Raw genomic sequence first — 24,665 nt, 5'->3', positions numbered from 1 at the left:
CTGCCTGCCCACAACCACTCTCTGCCGTGTCTTGTTCCACTCTTCCCGATTCTTCCCGTATCTCTTAAGGTCAAAAAATATAAAGGTTCATTACACAATTGTAGTCCCTTAAATCAGATCAACATGCATAAATACAACAGTCCCACTTTCATAGTTTCGTAGACTGCTGCCACAATATTGTTTTGAAAATTGACCATAACACGCAGGTAACACCTTACCACTGGAAATGATTTCCTAAACAGCATTCCTGTCGCCACCATGATGACCAGGCACAAAGGGAGAAGGGCAACGGGGTCACCATGCTTCACACAATATATGCATGTATACATAGTGCTGTAAAGTTTACTTAATGCCTTGTTTACTCACGTGAAGTCTATAGGCTTGAAAACTATCCAGTGGGTAACAGACTGCTTTTATTTCGTGTTCTTGAACAGAGTACAGCAGTATTTTTCACTTTTACAAAAATAGACACGCAGGTGACCATACCTGTCAGTAAGCAACTCACTTTTCGTCAGTTAATCTTTCAAATCTCGACAGTGCCACTTAATGACATCACCCAAGTGTGTTTGTCGTCGGAGGAAGATAACACGAAATCTCACGTCTTCCAAGAGGAAAAGTATCATCTACCTCTCAAGCATTATTATTATTAAAATCGAGGGGGAAGCGCTAAACCCGGAGGATTATACAGCGCCTGGGGAGGGGGGGGGATGTGGAAGGCATTCAGGCTTAATTAGGAGAACTGGGGCACAGATCCAATTCCCTAAATCAAGAGCCCCTCACAAACAAAGGAACCTTCCTTGAGGTGTCAAGCATTAACGGTGTCAAGTAAATGATTTAACCCTGTTATAAACTACTTATATGGCTTTAAAAAAAAACTCGTGGAACTGACAGGATTGGAACCCACAGCAAGCCAGTTTGGGAACTAACAGTCGACTGCTCTAAACATTGTACTATGCTGGCCCAAGAATAGGCGACCAACTAGGAATTTGTGCACCATGAAATTAAACAACCACAAATGTAGTGTTTAACAAAATCTCGCAGCACTGGCTGTGTAGGGCTCTATCTCAAGCCCTCTCAAAGCTGGCAAAACCGTAAACACTCATGGAATGGGCAAGTTAATTATATCCTTCCAACTAGGAGGGTACCAGTACACTACCCTAGGAGGGTACCAGTACACCACCCTAGGAGGGTACCAGTACACCACCCTAGGAGGGTACCAGTACACCACCCTAGGAGGGTACCAATACACCACCCTAGGAGGGTACCAATACACCACCCTAGGAGGGTACCAATACACCACCCTAGGAGGGTACCAATACACCACCCTAGGAGGGTACCAATACACCACCCTAGGAGGGTACCAATACACCACCCTAGGAGGGTACCAATACACCACCCTAGGAGGGTACCAATACACCACCCTAGGAGGGTACCAATACATTAGACAAGGATAAATACACTAATAATGTATAATTTTTTTATTACAGCTTATATATATATATATTTATGGCGCTTGAACTTTTATAATTCAACTCATTTCCGAGTCATAAGATAACACTTAAATTGAGTTAGAGAAATTTGTATCCAAGTTATTATCCAACACATACCAGAGTTAGATAAAGTTTTCTAAGTTAAATACCAAGTCAGCTAAGAGATAAGTTCTCTAACTCATATGCACATTACTGTGACTTGGTTGTTCGTTACTGTGTAACGAAATATAGTTTAACAACGGCTGGAATAAGGTCTAATTAAGGAAAAAAAAAACAGTATAATAAATGCAGTGTCAAGTATTAGAGATTTTCAGAGACTGAATAAGAGATATGGCCAATTTTCCTCCTTCCCCCCCCTCACACAGGCTAAGAAAAGTTATCTGGGCTTACTACAAAGTCCATCTTATCTGTGGCATACTAACTCCCTGGGATATGACTCCCAGCAGTCGACTAACACCTTTGTACTTACTGCTAGGTGAACAGGGGCAGTTGATACAAGTAAATATGCACACTTTCCTCCTGTGCCTCGAATTTATCAACGGACCCTCAACATGGGAGGAGAGTGCTTCCAACAGAGCCCCATGTCCTAGACAAATATTTCTTAGAGATCAAATTAAGGAAAATGTATATACTAAAAAGCCATTGGAACCCACAAAAAAAAAAAAAAAAATTACAACAGAATGAGACATTTTTGATACAGCAGCGCGCTGAATGTTATGAACACAGGTGTATAGCAGATTTTGTCAACGTTTAAGGTCTACAGAACGAAAAGTGTGAGGACGAAATAGTCATGCTTTATATTTTGTGGTTGTGACAAAAAAAACTAGGAAAACCATATCGGGAAGACCTCCGAAGGTCTAGAAGACAGACACCCCTAGCCTAGAAGGTCTCTTCAGGTCCCTGGGAATCGTTCCACTGTTTGATTTTGGGAATCTGTAAGATCTTGTTGACGTGAGCTTCAACAGCTGGGAATCCCTTCAGTATTTCTGGCTGTTTCATTTTCAGTCCTCCAAACATCAGTCCGATTGCCAAGTCAGCCCACGTCACCTGTGAAGCAGAACAGAGGTATGAAGTCTCAAGCCATAGCTCGGCAGACAGACCAGGGAATCTATCACTAGAATTCACGGATTGAAATCAGACATTTGAGAACAAATACACATGGGAGAAAAAGTATTTGCCGGGACAACGTTTAGCTCTGAAGAGCTTTATTGCCATTAGTTTATAAAGCTCACAAAAACGATGCGGGTGACCAAGAATTAACGCATAAATTAGAGGCACAGGCTAGAGGCAGTGTCAATTTCCGATGTGCTGATTGGGCTCTGGAAACTTAGATGTGGGCATTGACTTTAAGTTTTGGTATACATGCATATACAAGAGAAAAAAGTAAGTGAATCATTTACTTATTACTAAGAGATGAATGAATTTAAATGCAATTCTTTTTTTAAAACTGTTTCGCCTATGCGTGGGTTTTCAAGTCTTGTTGACTATAGAAACCGCCTGAACGAAACTTTGGTAACAATCACATTTTACTGAATTGGCTTTAACTTTTTTCTGTTAAACTATTACTATTATTACAACAGGAAAGCACTAAACTCATAAGGTGGTCATTCAACACTGGGAATAGTGGCTAATCAGATTAGCTTCAAGCTAAAGGAGGGTAACTCGTATCCTGGACGAAGAGCCCTTCACCAGCCACGAGGAGTCTCCAAAGGACTGACTCCTTTACGACTACAAGATGAAATTTCAACATGTCTAGTGGATCACCGATATTTTAATTAATATACAAATTATGAATTCATTATTTTTCAACCAACTTGTATTCCACCGAGGCAGGGTGATCCAAAAAGAAAAACTAGTTTCCCTTAAAATTTAGCAGTGGGGGTTATTAGCCCCTTGCTCCCGGCATGTTAGTCGCTTCTCACTACACACATGGCTTACGGAGGAAGAAATGTTCCACTTCCCCCATGGAGAATTATACAAAAGCTATATCTGTAAGAGTTTCAGTAAATTGCTAGTGTTCCCACTGTGCAACTTTTATGGAATGGGGAAGCAGCATATTGCAGATGCCTTCAATTTCGCTAAATAGTTATATTAACTGCTAAACTTTAGTGTCATACAGGTAAAATTTCGCATAAACAAGAAGCTCTGACCTTGTCTACAATGAACCATTCTCTCTTAGAGAGTCGTTCGTTAAGTCTGACCAAGACGGGAGCTATCACATTGGGGTACAACTCCTCCTTGTAAGTTTTCTTCTTCTCCTCTTCGTCTCCTGCAGCGGCGAACCTAGGACAACAGATATCAGTACTATTACTATTATATAATTAGTATTTAAGAACGTAAGAATGGAGGAACACTGCAAAAAGCCTATTTGCCCATAATTATTATTATAATCAAAAACTATAAAAAACTACATACCTACGACACACATCAAACCCAGCCTCTCCCATTCATACATTTCTCCAATCTTTTTAAAACTACCCAAGGTCCTAGCCTCGATCACCCTACTGGGAAGATTGTTCCATTCGCGACTGCATTTAATACTACCGATTATTTTCACATTTATGGGGAAGCGCTAAGCCCGTAAGGTTCATACAGCGCCTGGGGAGACTAGGGAAGATATATTTGATCCAAGGAAGGGAAGAATAGATTCCAGTCCTTTAATCAATAACTTCACCAGAATGATGAATCTTCTTCAGAGGGATTAAATGCCGAAACAATACTTTAACTTGTGAAGCGGTAAACTCCTGCGGGTCGGTCAGAGTAGGGTAGAGGCTCGATCCTCCGTCCGTTAATCCCAAGAATTAGGACAGGCACAATGTAACTGAAATTTACTTACATAGTCTTGTAAACTTGAACCATCATTTCCGAGAGTGTGTCGACCAGGGCGTCACAGACAGCAGCGTCGAAGTCATCGTCGGGGACCAGCTTTGCCTGCTTGGCCAGGTAGCGGGCGATGGCCAGGGATTCGGGTAACTGTTTACCATCCACCATCAACACTGGTAACTTGCCTCCCGAGATACCTGTGGGTCAGCTACACTAGTGAGCAGTGTATTTTTATTATGCTATATACGCACCCTACACAAATTAATATACATACAGATGCATACATACGCATGTACAGGTACACAAATTTACATTACAAATTATACACTAACTAGTTATTTAAAGGTTGTTTTTCAAACATAGCCCGTCGTGAGCTCTTTCAGTCTCGGAATTTGAGAAGAGCATACCAGAAGGTGACCAAGTGTATTGTACACACCTGGATGAGAGCAGATATAGGCTCCTTTTTTACTTTAAAAATCAGACTGGGTGATGAATCCATTCCTAGACATCAGGGATGTTGGAGTAAGAACCGATTTCACCTCAAAATGACAATGAGCAGAGGCCAAAGTTTAAATAAAAAAAATTGACCGCTACCTGCACTGTGAAACAAAGTTAAAATACTTTATTGCCTTTCAACTTTTATTTAGTAGAGACTTCAGTGCATCGCCAAGATTCTTTCCGAGAGAAGAAAAAATTATTGAACGTGAGGATCTAAAACTTTAGTGCCTTCAAGACTAATGTTGAGAAGCTGAAGTTTCTGCACGAAGCATCAATTAAAACTGAAGACAATGTAGTTACAGACGAGATTTAAATTATCCTTCCATATTGTTAAATTGGTTTAATGTTAACTTTTATTTGAGAGATATGCTAATTTAGTGTTAGATTAGTTTTGAATTTGCAGTAAACCAAATACCAAGGAGTGTTCGTGTGTGTGTGTGTGTGTGTGTGTGTGTGTGTGTGTGTGTGTGTGTGTGTGTGTGTGTGTGTGTGTGTGTGTGTGTGTGTGTGTGTGTGTGTGGGGCGGGGGGGGGTGGCCTGGGGGGCGGCAGCCTGAAGTTTGGGAACCGCTGCCCTAGATCAATAGCTGACAATCTATTTTATAGGGGAATTTTCCTTAAACTTTAGGCAAACCATGCAACTAATTGACTTAAATAAATTAAGAATAAACTGCTTAATCACAGATTTCAGCTTCCTATAAACTTATTAATTCTCCCTTCATTAAGGATGGTCATCAGAATATCGTCAAACCTAAGTGTCTTAACACCTGTTTTATTTCTTAATACTCACCATCTTAACACCTGTTGTATTTCTTAATACTCACCAGGTTTACGAGAAGGCCAGTCTGCCTTCGGGATGCGCTCATCCGTGTAAGGAATGTTACCATACGCGCAGATCCAGCGGGCCAGCTCAGCACGACCTCTGCTATTGAAGTAGATCAACTTGTACTCTGGCATGGTGAGGACTGACAACTCTGTAAGCGACCAGGAGGTCAGGTTGTAGAATGTACAAGGACATTAAAAGATTTTCTGTGAAGATATGGAAATATTTCGTTACACCGAGTTAAGGTTACAAGTTGCAAAATACAGGTATTATGGCATTTGTATATTGGACGCGAGATCTGTTTAAGAGAATTATTTAACAGTATTACGAGCAGCAATTCAAGGTAAACTCTTGAATCACAGTAGCTATACTCTTCCCAGTTTAATAAAAGTAAAATAAAATGGACAAGCCTAGTCTGGAGCAACGTGGCCCCAGTATGCTTCGCCTGTGAACAATACTCAGACTGTTGGGCAAGGCTTAAGAGGTCTAAAATTTTATACCCAAAAGTTGAAAAAAAGATGTAAAGGCAGAAATAAAAAAACCGACTTCAGACAGCTGCAGCTCCCGAAGATCAAGCCAGACCCAAAAAAATGAACTTCCACAAAGCCAGGGTAATAGGAAGCAGTCTTAATGGCGTTTTGGACAGGAACAGTTTAAAGCATTCGTAGTGCACAACACTACGAATGCTCATGAACGGCACGTGCTACAGTGTATTCTAAGCTGTGCTACAACATCCGTTGGAAGAACAGAGTTAGGAAAAACTAACTTCTACCCTGCCGCGGACACCACAGTACCAAGATGGCCTTCATTAGTTAGAATCCGTAGCCAATCCCTGGTTCCCAGGGGCACTACACGAGCAAGGAATTAGTCAGCAGACAACGGGAGTCGAGACGACACCAAACCTATCTTGAGAAGCAGACAAGAACCGAAGGACCAGCAGCGTACGCTTAAGTAGCAAATGTATTACTAATAGTATTACTAATAGTATTACTAAATTAATGAGGAACCGCTAATCTCTTAAGGGTCATATAGCGTCTGGGTACTAGAGATAATCCGGTTTGATCCGAGGAAGAGAAGGGTAGCCTATGCAATGCATCAAGAGCCTCTTGCAAGTATCAAGGCACAAATAACCCGTACATAGAGGAGCTTACGACTACGTTTCGGTTCGACTTTTACCATTTTAAAGTCACCCTAACAGAGGTGGGAGGAGTATACATGCAAGCTTATACTCCTCTTTGTTAGTGCAACTTTGTAAATGGTCCAAGTCGGACCGAAACTTCGTAAGCTTCTCCAATGTGCGGGATATTTGTATTGTTCAAGACACGGTATTGTGCCTTACTTTGTCAAGTATCAAGGAATTGTATTTATACGCCACACACCCAAGGGCCATCGATGACAAAGTTAAGTCTGGCAAACAGGAAATACTTTTTTCTTCTAAGAGGGGTAGCAAGTAGAGAAAAATAAGGGCCCTGGAGGCAAATACCATCCAGTTTCAGTAGGTATGATAGGCCCAAGAACACGCCCAAGAACACGAAGTGTGTTCTTGCGGCCAGCAGTAACAGCCTGGTTGATCATGCCCTGAACCACAGGGAGGCCTGGTCGCGGACCGGGCCGTGGGGCCGTTGATCTGAATAACCTCTAGGTAGACCCCTCAAGCAAACTTGCACCTTCCATTCTCCTTTCCCAAGGACAAAATGCCAGCGTCACTACATTCGAGTAAACAATTTTAAACACATTGATCCTCAATATTGTGATGCAGTTCAGATGGGATTGTGAGGTCTCTAGGGAGACCTAATTATATGGTCACACCTGCCGTAGCAAATGTCGGGTAGTCACGCCCACGTCTGAGGTCTCACAATATTAGCTTCCATCACCAAGAATGTAAAGGTGTTGTGATTAAATTTAAATCTCACTCAACAGACTCATTCTTATCCTTGGGACGTAATACGTAAAAACACTGGCATTGTTGCACATTTCTTAGCACGAGTCTTCGCCCTTAAGGCAGGATGACTTAACTGTTTCCCAAGCTGCCTGCCGCTTTGCTTGGCTACTAGTTAACTGCTTTCCAGCTACTTGTTTGCCTACCTTACTTTCCTTGGCTGCAACTTGCGAGTTCAAATGAAAAATATAACTCGTTAAATACCATAACTGAGAACTTAAATATATCTCGTACCATGTTACCAGACACCGAAAAAATATCTTGGTAATATGTTGCAATTATGAAACTGCTAATTTTTATACATCTTCGTTAAGTGTGCATACACAATTTAAAGAAGTTTTCTTTAAATTTTTGGATTTAGAAAAGGCATACGATATAGGAGCAAATGGTAGATGCTGCAAGTGTATGAATAGGTAGGTTACCGAAAGCAGTTAAGTGTTTTTACGAGGATAGTGAAGCTCAGGTTAGAGTATATAGGGGAGAGGAAGATTATTTTTTCAGTAAAAGTAGGCCTTAGTGATACGTGATGTCAACATGGTGGTTTAATATTTACAGATGGTGTTGTAAGAGAATGCAGAGTTGTTGGGGATGAGCGAGATCGGAAGATAAATCTAACAGTGGGATTTTCAGTTGCATTTTGCTGATGAGTGCTTCTGGGAGATACCGAAGAGAAGTGGCAGAGGTTGGTGGACGAATTTGGGAGGGTATGTAAAAAGAAATTGAAAGTTAATACAGGAAAGTGCAAGGTGATGAGGGGTAACAAAGTATCTAATGCAATGGTTTGCATTAATTCTGTAAATTGGTCAGAGGCCAGAGTATTGGTTCCTTGCTGCTCTTTGCTTTAACAAATTTTTTATAGAATAGAGTTATATGAATGTTCATCATAGTTTTTAATAATAGTGGTAGCTTATTCAAACTAATTTTATAATTGAAGGTACTGTAAGTTTATTCAGGTATACACATACAGTTACATAGAATTATCATACATAGCAGCATATGTGTAGAGAACAGTCTTAAGCAGGATTCCTGCATGAACATATTGGATTGTTATAAATGCGGCTCTTCACTGACGAAGGTTGTGTCCTTTGCTACTTCCAGTCAACCTTATGGAAAAACCAGCATTTACCCGATGAATTAGGAGAGCCTCTGGAAATTAGAGGGTTTTACCTTTCTGTTGCTTCCCCATTTTCTTTGTATGTAGTGGAGTGTTCCCGGCTGATCTCAGCTGCTGGGTTTAGCCTGGCGTTTTCTGTTCGACTGAGGACACTTCTCCACTGCTACTCTATTTATTTATTTATTTATTAACAATTTGAGCATACATACAGAGGTACAAAAAAATACAGACAAGAGCAGCATGCCAAAGCCACTTATACTACGCCTGTCCTATCTTCCTGCCCATCTCATAAGGATTCTTACCTAATTTATCTTATCTTATCCCAAGTGATAGATTCCAGATACCTTTTGAGATTAGATTTAAGTATTTTATAATGATTTGATATGAAGTCTGAAGGCATACGTGTGAAAGTTGTCACTAATGTTGTGGTCGCCATGTCATTACTAAATATTTAATGCTTATGTGATGCTATATGCCTCTACTGCTAATGTCTTAATGTCTTAATATCTTGTCTTCATCTTCACGGCACCAGGTAATGTTCTGTTTGATGCCATATTCTAGCCAGAATTGTTCCCTTGAGCGCTTCTACCTGAATTTCCTGCGCATTGCAAGCTCCTGATGTGTTGATTTGCAACACGAAAGGCTTAGAGCTATCTTTCAGTTCTCCGCCCCCCTGGTCTTTTTGCATCGTGTGTGTGTGTGTGTGAATATATAACAGTTATGCAAGTTATTTTAAAGCAAAGAACAATACTACAACAGGCTGGGAATCGAACTTGGGACTTGTCGTTCCAAACTTCCCTATCACCAGAGCACATAACACTAGGTATCCATTAATATCACTAGACATGTTTCCCCTATAGCCTCCCGCAATCGGGAAAGTGGTGAAAGTAGGCTCAGAAAATATTCTTACTCCAGTTTGGGCACCAACAGTTTTTGAGAAAACCGTATTGCATATACAAATAGTGGTGATGGTCCCAGTTGCAGATCGAAATGTATCGACTCGTCCTCCTATTCGTATTTCTGTCTCCACTTGGATCAAGCTGTAAACAATACCTGAAAATAAAAGCTATTATAGTTGAAATGGATATAAAAAGGAGAGCTTACTAGTAAAGAGACAGCAGCGAGGGTGTTGGTGGTAGGGAGGCAGCTGGCAGAGTGAGGCGGGTGCAGCAGACATCACCACCAATACACATTGTTCACAGCTGCAAAGTCATCGTGAGTCGAGTAAACAGCGGCCCGCCTTCCTCCATTTAAGCTGAAACTTTAAGTATTTTGGGGATTAAGTTTCGGCTTAAGACATGAAATATAAATTCGGTATATTTTCTTTAATGCAAATAAAGTTGTTAATGATAATTTCCGACTTATGGACTACAGAATGAAAAAGAGCAAAAAGCGTGAAGTATGGAATCACTCTTGGAGAACCAATCGTATTTTTTCACTAGAATAAACCTTAAGTAATGAAAACACGGAACGGGTGGAGACTGAACCCATGACAAGTAAGTCGTAAAACCCCTACCCTTTCCGTGGGCTGTTTGTAATCGTGTTATTACGATTCCTTAGAAATAGATTTTTTTTCCTCATAAAACTCGCTGCAACTTAAAGCAATGTTAATTTTGCAGTACATTAGCCCTTTTACTGGAGATTCAGTCATTCTATATTTTTCCTGAGACAACACAGTATTCATCAACGATGTCTCTTTCCGGGAAAACCTGACCAGGACTTCGGGACAGGAGTTTCAAACCGGGACAAACCCGGTCGAAACGAGACGTGTGGTAAATCGAAACTTAAATCTTAAGTCAAAACTCAAGTCTAGGTGTGAACACGCTGCCAGGTGAAGTCCTATGTAGCTATAATAATAGACTTGCCAATATTTCTGTAGGGTTTGTTTTGGGCAGGACATACCTAGCACGGGGCAGTAGGTATACAACAATGGTTATTTTTTCGAGTACACCTGACCTGTTTATTATTTTGAGTAACATCTGCATCAGGGATGCATTTCTCCTGGTGTAGAAATCACCGACATTTGATAGCCAAATCCAGCACAACTGTCAACCGGCCCCTCACAGGCAGCTGCAGACCCTCAACCCACCCACCCACTTCCTCACCCCACTCTACTCCCCACCACTCTAGCCAGCCCACTCATCCATCCCTTCCCCGCCTCCGTTAACGACAACGAGTGAGTCATCGGCGTGTCTGTGCAGTGTGCACGGTGCACATGGCCGCAGTGTTCGTCAGACCCCCCACCGCATCGCATCTTGCCGAACCACACCTCAGACACCAGCTTCCAGAGACCACAAGCCGCCTTGTAAGTAGTCAAGGTATTCTTGAGATTAATGCCTCTCTCTTTAAGGACGAAGGGTATTCTTTGGGGTTAGAACCCATGGGGTTAAAACCCCACCCGTTCTTTGGTTTGCAATCGTTTTATTAAGATTTCGTGAGTCGGGATTCCTTGATACTATTTCCAGTTATGGATGCACATACGCTGCGATATACACTTATCGGTGTGTCGTGAAAACTACTGAGGCTGTGGTAAAGGACAGTAGGATGGCGGACGGTAGCCACTGACACAAGACACAGCAGCGGTTTCTGTGAAACTTTCTCATCAGTAGACCCCTAGCTCAGCGGTAAAGCGCTAGACCTGTTAATCTCGGGACCACGGTTCGAGATCCCACGTTACCTGAACCCAGTTACAGTGCAAGCATATTTAATAGATATTTTTTGCCCAAATTATGCCTTATATTATTTCTCAAACCTTTTAAATAAAAAATATAACTTTACAAACTTTTATTGGTTTATTAAATACAAAATTTTTGTTTGTTTAAGATCTTTACAAAGTTTACCCTTGAGTATTAGTCCTTTGTTGCTAGTAATAGGTGTTCTGATCCAAGGATTGGAGCTACAGTTCCCTTTCTGTAAGTCCGATTACCTTCCATTGCCCTGTGTGACCCCCATCAGGTTTAGCTCTTCTCGGTGATATTCTAGATCCCTTCAGAGCTAATAAAATCAGTTGATGTTTGTGTTTCGGATGATAATGGATTCAGGATGGAACGAAAGAACCTTTAATTTTACCTTGAGTTTTTGTTTTTGTTGTAAATGGTTTTTAACCAGGAATAAGTGTGGTGTATTCCGGGGGTCAACGCCCCCGCGGCCTTAGAAACTACGACACTCCTCTCCCCAACACTAACCTCCCTCGTTCGCGATGGGAAACAGCTGTGCGTTGGTGTGTGGTGGATAGACTAAAGGTGTGTGGGATAATTTATATGGGGAATGCCGGGGAGGCACGGATGGTTAATTCTGGGAGGGCAGTGGATAGGTTGGTGGGTAGATTAAATGTTTTGAGACCCATGCATTTGACGATACATCAACGTGTAATAGTGGTGAATGTAATGTTATATAGTATGGTCTGGCATGTGGCAGCAGTATATCCGTTGGCAGGACCGGACATAACAAGAATGCTAAAAAAGGTTTTTCGTTATATTTGGGGTTCTGGGTGTGACTGGTTGGGTAGGAGTGTTGTTATGCTACCGGTCGACAAAGGTGGATTGGGTTTAATAGATATAAGATTAAGGGTTAAGTGTATATATTTGAAGAGGGGGTTTCTCCGAGTGGAAGGTCGTGTGGGGAAGGGTGTGCAAGCATTATATGAGGAGGTACGAAGGTGGTGGGTAGGATCAGAGATGAAAGAGTGTGAGGATGTGCTTCGAGCTTTATTGTATGTTAGAGATCCGTCTAGGATGCGGGTAGGTGTTCTGGAGCATGCTGTAGGGGTGAGGGTGATTGCAAATGTTGAGGGCATATACCCAATGTATGCATGGGGAGACATTTGGGTAAGGTTGCGGTTGGTGCGCATCAGACCAAGAGTGAGAGAGGTAATGTTTCGTTTCCTTCATGGAATATTGCCGTCTGGTGTGGTGCTTCGGGAGAGAGGGTTGATGGTGGAGGATGTATGTAGGGCGTGTGGGGATAGGGAGACAGCTTTTCATGTAGTATATTTTTGTAAAAATTTTGAGTGTATACGGGAGTGGATGGGTGGGATTTTGAGGAGGGTGGGTGGGGGAGGGATATCGGTATTAAGGGCATTGAGTTTAGATGTGGGAGGTGTTTTCGTATCATGGGCCATGAGGGGTAATGGGGATTGGGTGATACGAATGAAGGTATTGGCTGCAACAATGTACAAAACACTTAGTCGTAATAGGGGGATATACGGAAGTAGATGGGAAAGGGCTTTTCCTGAAGGATATCGAAGTATGAATGTCAGAGGTTTGTTGGTGGAGTGAGGAAAAAAAAAGGGGGGGGGGGTTGTGTTAGGAATTTCAGGGGTTGCACCGGGCTCGTCTCAGAATTTGGGAACGTATGAGGAGTCCTTGATATGGTGTGAAATGGCAGCGTAGTTGTGGAGTGTGTTTTAAGTAAGTTTGTGGTGGTTCGTAAGGGAAAAGTTAAGATTTTTTTGGACATGGAAATGAGCAATATTTGTGTGAATGTGAAAAGTATACGGTCATACTCAGGATGGTTTACTGATGTATGTTATGGATAAGTTAAATTTGGAATATGTTGTAATGTATTATCAGGACTGGTGGTTGTATTAAAGCACAGGACATACGGGCGTGATAAATATGTCTGTGTACCAAATGTACTGCTAATAATGAGATAATGAAATGTGTGTGATTTTTATCATACATTAAATGTATATAGCAGAATGTAAGAGAGAATTTCATGTACTCAGTATGGGTTGTATATTAGTATTCGGTGAAGTTCGATGAATATTATTGACGAGTGATGGGTATGTAAGGACGTGTTCATGTACAATGTGTTAAGTAGGGTTAGGATGGTGATGCAAGAAATGCTGCGGTTACCTGGAGGTTACCTGGAGGTTATTCCGGGGATCAACGCCCCCGCGGCCCGGTCCATGACCAGGCCTCCCGATGGATCAGGGCCTCATCAACCAGGCTGTTACTGCTGGCCGCACGCAGTCCGACGTACGAGCCACAGCCCGGCTGATCCGGCACCGACTTTAGGTATCTGTCCAGCTCTCTCTTGAAGGCAGCCAGGGGTTTATTGGCAATTCCCCTAATGCTTGATGGGGATTCATTCGTCTCTCGACCACTGGGAAGAGAGGACGCTTCTTGAGTCTCCCTACACGCCACCTGGTGGTGACTGCTGGACTTAGACACCAACATGGCGGATCGTATCAACAGGAGAGTGAATACTGTCTGTATTGAATTAGTACGAGGAACGTTAAGCAGTGCGACGATGCATGTACTGTTATCGGCCATCATTAGAGACGTCTATGGGATATCGAACGATGAATTGTATGGTGTGGCCCTAAATGGAATGTCAAGGGTTTTTGTGAAGTTTACAAGAGCCGGCTTTTACTCCAGGATTGTGGATGAATTACAGGAAAGGAGGATGAGTGTTAATTCAGCAGTAGAGGTGTGTCTACATGATGTTTCGAAATATTACACATGGGTAAAGGTGCGTAATGTACCATTTGAGGCAACGTCGTATGGCATTCAGGAAGCCTTCAGCGATTATGGAACTGTTCATACGGCTAATATGGGGGTGTGGAGGGACGGGCCGTTTGAAGGGCTGCCCGAGGGGTCCTGCACCCTGAAGATGTCATTGAGGCGGCCAATACCCTCGTATGTAACGCTGACAAACTATAGGACCCAGGTATTTGTCCACTATGCGGGGCAGAGGAAAACTTGCCGATTATGTGATTCTTATGAGCACATGGCGGCGCAGTGTCCTCGCAGGCAAGCCCCTAGGATGGCGTTATCGTGGATGGTGGATCAGCAACCGTGCAATGTGGATGTGGAGTTGGGGGTAGCAGATGGACAGAAGACGAATCTCTGGAGTGAGGAGGTGGACAAGGTGGAAGAGGTGATGGGGACGTGTGTTACCCTCCCGGAGGTGACAGGGGAGAGCCCCCCATCGCCTGAGGGAAGGGTGGACGTGGAGGAGTCTACCCAGGAGAGGATGTTGGAAGCAGTGCTGCAGGAGTTCTTGGATGAGCCGGTGGACGGGGAGGACGGACCCGAGAAGTTAAGTGAGGTGCAGCTGATGGATAAGCAGCAGGGACAGGTGGAGGATTCGAGGAATGACAGAGTGGACACGGAAGTGGTGGTGGAAGTCCATCAGGAGGACTCGCATGAGGTAGATATGTGTGTGAGTGAGAGCTCACGCAAACGGACGGCGGGTGCCTTGGACGTTGATGAGGTTTTAACACCTGGGCAGAGACCTGGGAAGAAGTCATGGGTAGATGTGGGGGAGAAGGCACCCAGGGGAGGGGGTGTGCCGGGGAAGCTCGGTGGGGGAGGGCAAGGGGGGGTTGGTGGACAGGTTAGGAAACATGATAAAAATGGTATGGGTACCATGAAAGGCGAATTGAGTAAGCCACAGCGGCATAGAGGTAAGCCGCCTTTTCTGGGAAGTTCAAGTGTGTCACAATAAATGTAAATGGTCTTAAATCTGAGGTCAAAAGGGTTTGGTTAGAATGGTTTTTACGAAGGTTTGATGTAGATGTATGTTTTTTGCAGGAGCATAACCATAGGTTAGGGTGTGAATTGCGTTTGCGGGGTTATAACCTATTTGTCAGTAATGCTTTGCAATTAAAAGGAGGGGTGGCAGTGGCTGTAAAGGAGACCAGCCCATTGCGTGTCATGGGTTGGGAGGAGGGGGGAGGGGGGAGGGTCGTGAGGGTAGATGGGCACTGGGGGGTGGGGAGAGTATGTTTCATTGGAGTTTATATGCCGGCATGCAACAATGTTAGAGTGAAAGTTGATTTTGTTCGTGATGTTTTGATGTACTATTTGCGGGGTCTACCTTCCATAACTGTTCTTGGGGGTGACTGGAACTGTGTGATTAGGTATGGGGATGTCTCACCGAGGGGGGCGGGATGTGTCTTGGGTGCGCTAAGGGATGTGTTAAGGGATGTAGGAGTTGTCGATGTGGTGGGGAGGGGGGAGTATGGGGTGGAGCACACGTTCATGCGTGGAAATTATGAGGCGAGGTTAGATAGGATATATGTAATGAAGGGGATAGGTGTGGAGAGGGTGAGAGCTTTCGATGTCGGTTTTTCGGATCATAGGGCGGTGATAGCTGATCTGCGGGTGGATGGTATAGTACGTATATATGCTGGGTATTGGAAATTGAATGTGAGGCTACTGCAGGAGGGGGATGTTGGCTCTTCCTTTGAGGAATGGTGGACACATTTCTGGGATGGCAGGGATGGTGAGATGGATTTGCTTGACTGGTGGGAGGTGAGGGCTAAGATAGGAATTGCAGAGTTTTTCAGGGCACGTGGTAGGGAACAGGCACGGTGGCGGTATGGTTTGCAAAACTATCTGGAGGGACAACTGAATGCGTTTTACGACGGGGGGGGGTAGGGAAGGTATGAGAGGGGATGTGGATGGTTTAAGGTGTAGGATTGCAGAGTTACATAATGACAGGTTTAACGCAATTAGAGTTAGAGCGGGGTTAGAGGAGGTGTTAAAGGGTGATCAACCGTCAGGTTACGTTCTGCGAAAATTTAGGGAAAGGCAAATGGTGACTACCATAGCGCACATAGTGGTCGCTGCAGGGGGGGGAGGTTATGTGGAGGGTCAAGGCCTTGCTAACACGGACAGCATTAGTGTTTATGCAGATTATTGGTTTAGGGAGAAATGGAGGAGGAACAGAGGTGATGCAAGTGAGAAGGTATTTGGGGATATGCAGAGTAATATTGTATTAGGACAACAGGAACAAGAAATGCTGGAGGGGAGTATTAGTGAGGAGGAGGTGGAGGAGGCGGTTTACGGGATGAGTCAGGGTAAGACGCCGGGCATAGATGGAATACCGAATGATTTTTATAGAGTTTATTGGGAGTGTATTAGGCATGGTTTAGTGGAAGTCTTGAATTATATGTGGCGCAGTGGGAGGATGGGGAAAACACAGAAAACCGGGATCGTTGTGTTAGTGCCGAAAAAGAAGGAAGGGAAAGTACTGAGTGATTATAGAGCGATATCCTTAATGTGTGCTGATTATAAAATTTATGCTAAAATTCTGGGCAATAGACTGAAGAAGGTCCTAGGATCAGTGATACATGGGGGACAGTTTGGCATTCCGGGAAGAAGTATGAGGGACGGACATAGTCACATAAGGGATTTTATTGAGGACTGCACCGGAGGGGGAATACTTGGTTTAGATTGGGCTAATGCGTATGATTGTGTGAATAGGGATTTCTTAAAAGTTTGTTTGGAACAGTTGGGTTTGGGGGAGAAGGTGGTGAGATGGGTGCAAACCTTGTATGAGGGAGCAGTTATTAGGGTACAGATTAATGGTAAGTTGGGGGACCCAGTACTGATGGAGAGAGGTTTGAGGCAGGGCTGTCCACTCTCTCAGTTATTGTTTGCCTGTGTACAGAATCCATTTTATGGGCTGGTGGATGAGGTGATGAATGAACACGGGATTAGGGGGGGGTGGGCGGGGGGGGACTGTGGGGTACGTAGATGATACTACTGTGCTGGTAAGGCATGAGGAAGATCTAAGGAAAGTTGGTGGAATCATTCAGATTTTTGGGGCCGCTACGGGTATGAGAGTTAATTTAATGAAGTCGAGACTATTAGAGGTGGGGGATTGGGTGGGAGGGAGCTTGGGGGAGGGGTTGGGATGGTCAGTAGTGGACAGAATTAAGGTTTGTGGAATATGGTACATGGCGGAAGTGCAGGAGAGTAGGAAGATAAATTCGGAATTAGTTACGAGCAGGGTTTTGGGTAGGCTAGGAGGCTTAAGGGCTAGGGACGTAACATTACAGCAGAGAGTTTTAGTGGTCAACTCTCTGGTGTACAGTAAGGTGTGGGGAGTGGCTGAGGTGTTCCCTTTAAGAGCAAAAGATATTGCAGAAATCCAGAGGAAGGTTCTAAGGTATGTGTGGGGGTTTGGGAGGGCATGGTTGAGCAAGGACGTGGTGATGACGGAGAGGAGACGTGGGGGTCTTGGCCTGATGTCATTGGGTCATAGAGTAATGGCTTTATATATTAAACAAAGATATATACGGACTGGGGGGAACAGAGGTGTCAGGGTAGGTAGGGTAATGGAGGATGCACGAAGATGGTGGTGTGGAAGGGATTTGAGGTATTGTGAGGACATGTTGAGGGTTTTATTACATGTTAAACAGGTGTCCACGTTAAAGGTCAAACGAATGGTGGGTGCTGTGGTGGGCAAGGGTGTTTTACAGGGGCTTGCTGTATATCCAACATATGACTGGATAGGCATATGGAGGAAGTTTGGCTTGCTTAGAATACCAGCAAGGGTACGAGAGTTAGTATATCGGTTTCTGATGGGAATATTGGCCTCTAGGGATGTGTTGTATAAAATGGGTCTTGTGAGAGAGGACTCATGCTTGCATTGTGGGGACATCGAAACGGCTTTTCATGCGGTATATTTTTGTCCCTCTTTGGAGGGGGTGAGGTTATGGATGGTGAGAGTTATCAGACTTTTGGGGGGGGGGCAATGGCCATTCCTAAGGGCCTTAATGGTGGATGTAACCGGGGTGCCGGGTGATGTGGGTAGAGCCTTAATGTATGTTATGACGGATTATTTACATGTATCTTGGGGGATGAGGGAGGTTAGGGGAGAGTTGAGGATAAAAGCGTTAGCAGCGAGATTTTATAGAACTATGTGTAGGAATAGGCAAGTCTATGGGGGGAGGTGGGTAGTTAGCTTCTCGGAGGGTTACCGGAATCTCACTGTGGGGGGCCTCCTCCTCATGAACCCAGAGGGCGGGCAAAGGGTTGGTCTCCTACCGGGGGATGCATGAGGGTGAGTTGGTTTAGGCTTCTTTGTAGTGTGGATGGTGGGAGGGTTATAAATAGAGTGGAAGGGAGATGAATGAGGATTTGGAATCTATGGTTATGTTCACTGCATACAGGATAACCTTAATTAAAACCATGATGACTAAACCTTGAGAAAAAAAAAAAAAAAAAAAAAAAAAAAAAAAAAAAAAAAAAAAAAAAAAAAAAAAAATTATTTGTTTATATATTATCTTTTAGACTGTTTATATAAAAAAAAAAAAAAAAAAAAAAAAACAGCAATGATGTACTAGTGTTTCAAATAGGGAGATAAGGTTTTTATGTCCTGTAACTAGACAGTTTTGATACCGTATGTTAGGATTTTGTTAGTTGTATGGGTTGATACTTGCGTATATGATGTTATGTCTTACTTGAGGGTGTTTCCTGCCCAGTGTTTATTGGGGAGTTTCATTGTGATATGTACCAATGTAATGTTTATTGTCGGCTTTGGTTTGCCTAATGTTTAAATTAATGTTCTTATAATTTTAATTTTTGTATGTTAAATAATATTTATTGTGCACTTTGTGCAAGGGGTCTAATTGTACAGAGTTGTGGGGGATTTATGTGGACGCAGACATAAAATTTTGAGTTTTTGGTTTTTGCTAATTTTTTGTTCGGTGCTGGAGCTCTCTCGCTCTTTATTATGTTAAGAGTTTCCTGCTATTTGCGGGAAGTATTATGTGGTATGTCTTTGTAATTTTATTGTAGGGTTGGGTTAGCCTTTGTTTAATTATTGTAATGTATGATTTTATCCTTCGTATGCTGCATCATATCATCTGTGTACTTTGTGCAAGGAGGTTTTACTGTACTGTATAATAGGCATGATTTGTAGGTTTAGAATTTGTTGATGTTTTTTCTGAGCAGGTGTTATCCTGTTCGTTTCATTGTTCGGTGATGGTATATTCTTTAATACAATATGAATGTAACACTTGTGGTATGCTATGGGGTTGATGGTAGGTCATTGTATTTTCAAACGGTTAATAATTGTGTTCTTTTATTTATTTATATCTTGTACTGTGTCCTTTTAAATAAAAATATAAAAAAAAAAAAAAATGCTTGATGGGAGGCTGTTGAACAGTTTTGGGCCCCGGACACTTATGGTGTTTTCTCTTAGTGTACCAATGGCGCCCCTACTTTTTATTGGCGGCATTTTGCATCGCCTGCCCAGTCTTTTACTTTCGTAGGGAGTGATTTCTGTGTGCAGATTTGGGACCATTCCTTCCAAGATTTTCCAAGTGTAGATTATGATATATATCTCTCCCTCCTGCGTTCCAACGAGTACACGTCAAGTGCTTCCAAGCGTTCCCAGTAGTTAAGGTGCTTGACAGAACTTATACGTGCAGTAAAGGATCTCTGTACACTCTCTAGATCTGCGATTTCACCTGCTTTTTTATGGAGATGTTAATGTACAGCAGTATTCCAGCCTAGAGAGAACAAGTGATTTGAAAAGGATCATCATGGGCTTGGCATCTCTCGTTTTGAAAGTTCTCATTATCCATCCTATCATTTTCTTTGCACGTGCGATCGTGGCACTGTTGTGATCCTTGAAAGTGAGATCCTCAGACATTACTACTCCCAGGTCCCTTACATTATTTTTCCGCTCTATTGTATGGCCGGAGTCAGTAGTATACTCTGTTCTAGTTATTATCTCCTCCAGTTTTCCATAACGGAGTAGTTGGAATTTGTCCTCATTGAACATCATATTGTTTACCGTTGCCCACTGGAAAACTTTGTTTATATCTTCTTGGAGGTTAAGTTAACCGCGTCCTCAGCAGATGACAGCCTCATGCAGATCCTAGTATCATCCGCAAAGGATGATACGGTGCTGTCTGTAGAATAAGAATATAGTACTTGTTTAAGTTAATGTTTAATAGTAATGACTATGTATATTTTATTATATGGTAGAAGAAGTTTGTTACTTAAAAATGGAAATTATATTTGCAAAATATTACTAAATATACGTGACTGTGTAAGTTCGCTTGTAGGATGATGTAGTGTTTGTTCACTTGTGGGATGGATGTAGTGTATGGAAGTGAGGTGGGACGAATCACTTGTTATATTGTACTGTGTTTAGTTTTTCTGTGGTGAGGTGTGGAGATTGTTATTTTCTAACCCTTATTTGTTTCGTAATTTATTGAGGTGTTATGTATTATGTATTTGTATATGAAGTTTAATATACAACAATAATAAGTGTGTAAAGAATTTTTGGATAATTGAGAATGTCTTCGTACATACAGTTTTATGTAAAAGGTCAATACCTGTGACATTCTTTGGGTTATATTGCATATTGTGTTTATGGCTGCAATTTTGGATGTAATAAACCCACCTGTATTTGAAGCTGTGGGCTGTCTTTAGTTTAGTTAAATGTATGTTATGTGTGATGGTTGTTTTTTTTTTTTTGGGGGGGGGGTGGGGGGGTATCAAACTTGTTTAGTTGAACGTGTGTTTTATGTATAAGTTTAGTGCGACGGTAGGGAATGTGGAGTTTTCTTTTGTTATATATAATGGATACGTTTCATTGCTTACATTGTCTACATGTATAACTATGTATTGCGTTTTTCAATAAAATATAAAAAAAAGACCTCCCTCGTTCCATCCTCAATCATCACCTACACTCCTCCTCTACACTAACTTTCCTCTTCCAATCTTCCACAACACTAAACTCCCTCACTACATTCTCCACCATCACCCACTTCTTCCCAGCATTCTTCTGATGGTATCACCGCAGTCCAGTACCACCAGGTCTTCGTCTCGCCCAACCACTCGCCTCACCAGTATATCACCAATTACACCAATTGCACCATTATCACCCCAGTTCTCTCACTACCTTCCTTCCCACACCCGCATGTCTCGCATTACACTGCCTCCACCATCCCTATCTTATACCCATCTTCCAGCCCCACCTTATACCCATCTTCCAGCCCCACCTTATACCCATCTTCCAGCCCCACCTTATACCCATCTTCCAGCCCTACCTTATACCCATCTTCCAGTCCTACCTTATACCCATCTTCCAGCCCCATTTTATACCCATCATCCAGCCCCATTTTATACCCATCATCCAGCCCCATTTTATACCCATCTACCAGCCCCATATAAAACTCAACTTCCAGCCCCATTTTATACCCATCTTCCAGGCCCAATTTATACCCATCTTCCAGCCCCATTTTATACCCATCTTCCAGCCCCATTTTATACCCATCTTCCAGCCCCATTTTATACCCATCTCCCAGCCCCATTTTATGCCCATCTTCCAGCCCCATTTTATACCCATCTTCCAGCCCCATTTTATACCCATCCAGCCCATTCTATACCCATCTTCCAGCCCCATTTTATACCCATCTTCCAGCCCCATTTTATACCCATCTTCCAGCCCCATTTTATACCCATCTCCCAGCCCCCATTTTATACCCATCTTCCAGCCCCATTTTATACCCATCTTCCAGCCCCATTTTATACCCATCTCCCAGCCCCATTTTATACCCATCTCCCAGCCCCATTTTATACCCATCTTCCAGCCCCATTTTATACCCATCTTCCGGCCCCATTTTATACCCATCTTCCAGCCCCATCTTATACCCATCCTCCAGCCTCATCTTACACCCATCCTCCAGCCCCATCATACACTCCTCCTGCACCATCTTGCATCCTTCCCCCAGCTCAATCTTACACCCAGTTTATCTCCTTTCTACCCTTTCCTCCTCTTACAATATATTTCAAGAGGAGTTTCACAGCGCTGGTGAAAGACTCTGGAAATGAACTGGAGCTAGTCTGTCTTTCCATCGATCAAACCTGATTATCTCCCCCGTCCCTCCAGACTCCCCCCCCCCCTGCATAGTCCGTGTGGGTTTAGCGCTTTATCTCGGATGTAGTAATAATAATAATAATTAGACAGAAAATTACTTTGACTTGAAAGATTGCATCCCTGACTGTATACCACCGGCCATAATATATCAGTATACGTGCACAAGAAGTAACACAAGACTGCTCGAGCGGGTGGGGGCTGCTGAACATCTGGGTTATTCAGCTTGGGGACAACTGCCGGGTACACCAGCATTTTCGGCCGTTCGTTTAGCGCTTAGTTACGACTATAGTAATAATTTGGTCCATTCGCGAGCATGTGTATGGGCGAGACCACTCTCTTAGTTGCGCTGTTTCTCGCCTCTCCTTCCATCCTCTTAGCAAGTGTCCCTCGGAACGAATCTGCTGAAATCTCTTACTCATTTCTTCAACATTGCAAGCTCCTGATAATGTGTTGGTAACACGAAAGGCCTAGAGCTATTATTCAACTCCCCCCGTGGTTGTTTTTCATCTTGTATAGTTTGTTCTTGATTCTTGCATAATTATATAATTACCTGGAGTTTACCTGGAGAGAGTTCCGGGGGTCAACGCCCCCGCGGCCCGGTCTGTGATGGGTGTGTTTCTCATATACTTTTCTTGTTCCAGGTAAGGAATTGTGACATTTATTTCTCGAGGCGCTTGCATCAATTTTCAGACAAATATCTCACTCTGTATGTACATAAATTCGTGAACCTATATTTACATCCATTAAGAATGCTAATGTTGAATCGTAGTAACGATGTTGCTGTAGTCGGCACTAGTGCCGTCATTTAGACCGAAGCTTTTGCTGTCGAACGGATGTGGCAGTTTCCGCTTGGATGGTTGCTGGAAGCAGAGTCCACTATCACGCATATCCCCCTAGCTTTTTACCCATTCCATACGTGCGTTCGTCACACAATCCCTGGTATGGTTTTTTTCTTGTATGGTCTAAAAGAGTAACACAAAAAAATCCCCAGTTTTATCTTCAGTGGGAGATGTGAATGTTTGATATACACTTAAAAGAGTATACACAGTATTATTACACACACGTGTTACTGATTAAGTACCACCAACGTATTAATTCTGTTAATTGGATTTGGAATACCAGGGTGTAGCTGTTATAACAGTCACTTAAATAAGATATGACAATAGTCTTGTCACAGAAAGGACATGTCAATGGTCATGTTACTGTTAGACTGAACATGACAAGTCATGTTACTGTTTGACCATGACAATAGTCATGTTGATGTTCGCTGAACATGACAGTAGCCATGACAAACAGGACATGGCTCCAGCCACATCACTGATATAAACACGTGTTCTTACAGTATATATATAAACATTATTTAAGCAGAAGTGTGCTGATGAGATGTTGTTCTTACTTTTATTACGGTGAACACTACGCTGTGGTCACCAGCGTCACGCTGCCTTCACTTCCAGCTATGATTGAACGTCTTCCTGTTGTGTACCTTATTCTTTTAGTCGACATTCTTGTGTGGGACTTCGTGCCGTGGTGGAGTTTCGTGATGTGGCGAAACGTACGTACGTGTGTGTGTGTGTGTGTGTGTGTGTGTGTGTGTGTGTGTGTGTGTGTGTGTGTGTGTGTGTGTGTTTTAAAGAGTTTTAGAGAGCGAGGTAAGTTGATTACAAAAAAATATTGAGTCTAATATTACCTGTGGTGACTTTCATGTCTGCGTGTTGGTGATTTCTCACTTCCGTGTTTGTCATATGTATGTATGTATATATATATATATATATATATATATATATATATATATATATATATATATATATATATATATATATATATATATATATATATATCTATATATATATCAAGCTGTAGCTAGCCGGGGGATCGAACCCGTGTTGTTTTAGCCCGCCTCATGAGAAGAGCGAAAATTAACGACGCCCTGAACCATACATTCCTATCATCCCGGCTAGCCCCAGTTTGTTATTGATTAAATGCCACTTGTTCTTGGTTAAAATACTACATATACTGCTTGTGGAGGCTAGTACACCAAACGGGGAGTAGAATGAAATTAGCTCTGAGGCACCCACACCATCGGATCGCGGTACAACACCTAGCTCTGCTGGATGCGTAATCTTTGTAGGATTGTATGGTCCAGTGGGTTAGAGCGTCATGAATTTTCACTCGCCATTAGGCGGGCTAAAATAACACGGGTTCTATCCCCCGGCTAGTCGCAGTGTTGTTATATATATATAAGAAAGGAATTTATAGGCGTATCAAAAGAGGCGAGGGTCATCTTATGAATCAGTATATTGACATTAAGAGGGACATTAAAAAGGGGATAAGAAAAGCTAAAAGG

General features: G+C 42.7%; 2 protein-coding genes across 2 annotated transcripts in view; one reads left to right on the top strand and one right to left on the bottom strand.

Annotated features, from left to right (window-relative positions):
* Positions 1–1,466: 1,466 nt before the first annotated feature.
* LOC128692254 (hematopoietic prostaglandin D synthase) lies at positions 1,467–9,947 on the bottom strand. Its single transcript, XM_070096311.1, has 5 exons — positions 9,791–9,947; positions 5,635–5,784; positions 4,327–4,510; positions 3,641–3,773; positions 1,467–2,537 (listed from the first exon to the last, which is right to left on the bottom strand). The coding sequence occupies exons 1-5, from the start codon at positions 9,861–9,863 to the stop codon at positions 2,370–2,372; spliced, it is 708 nt and encodes a 235-aa protein (XP_069952412.1). The 5' UTR covers positions 9,864–9,947; the 3' UTR covers positions 1,467–2,369.
* An 883-nt stretch (positions 9,948–10,830) lies between these two features.
* The window catches only part of LOC128692394 (hematopoietic prostaglandin D synthase), a 31,946-nt gene continuing 18,111 nt past the window's right edge, over positions 10,831–24,665 (top strand). Inside the window, exon 1 of the mRNA XM_053781551.2 lies at positions 10,831–10,991. The gene's annotated coding sequence lies outside the window, so the exon portion shown is untranslated. The remainder of the gene's footprint in view (positions 10,992–24,665) is intronic.

Source organism: Cherax quadricarinatus, chromosome 53, assembly GCF_038502225.1.
Source record: "Cherax quadricarinatus isolate ZL_2023a chromosome 53, ASM3850222v1, whole genome shotgun sequence".
Taxonomy (NCBI): domain Eukaryota; kingdom Metazoa; phylum Arthropoda; class Malacostraca; order Decapoda; family Parastacidae; genus Cherax; species Cherax quadricarinatus.
Note: the sequence above shows the minus strand (reverse complement) of the source record. Positions and strands in the feature narration are given on the sequence as shown.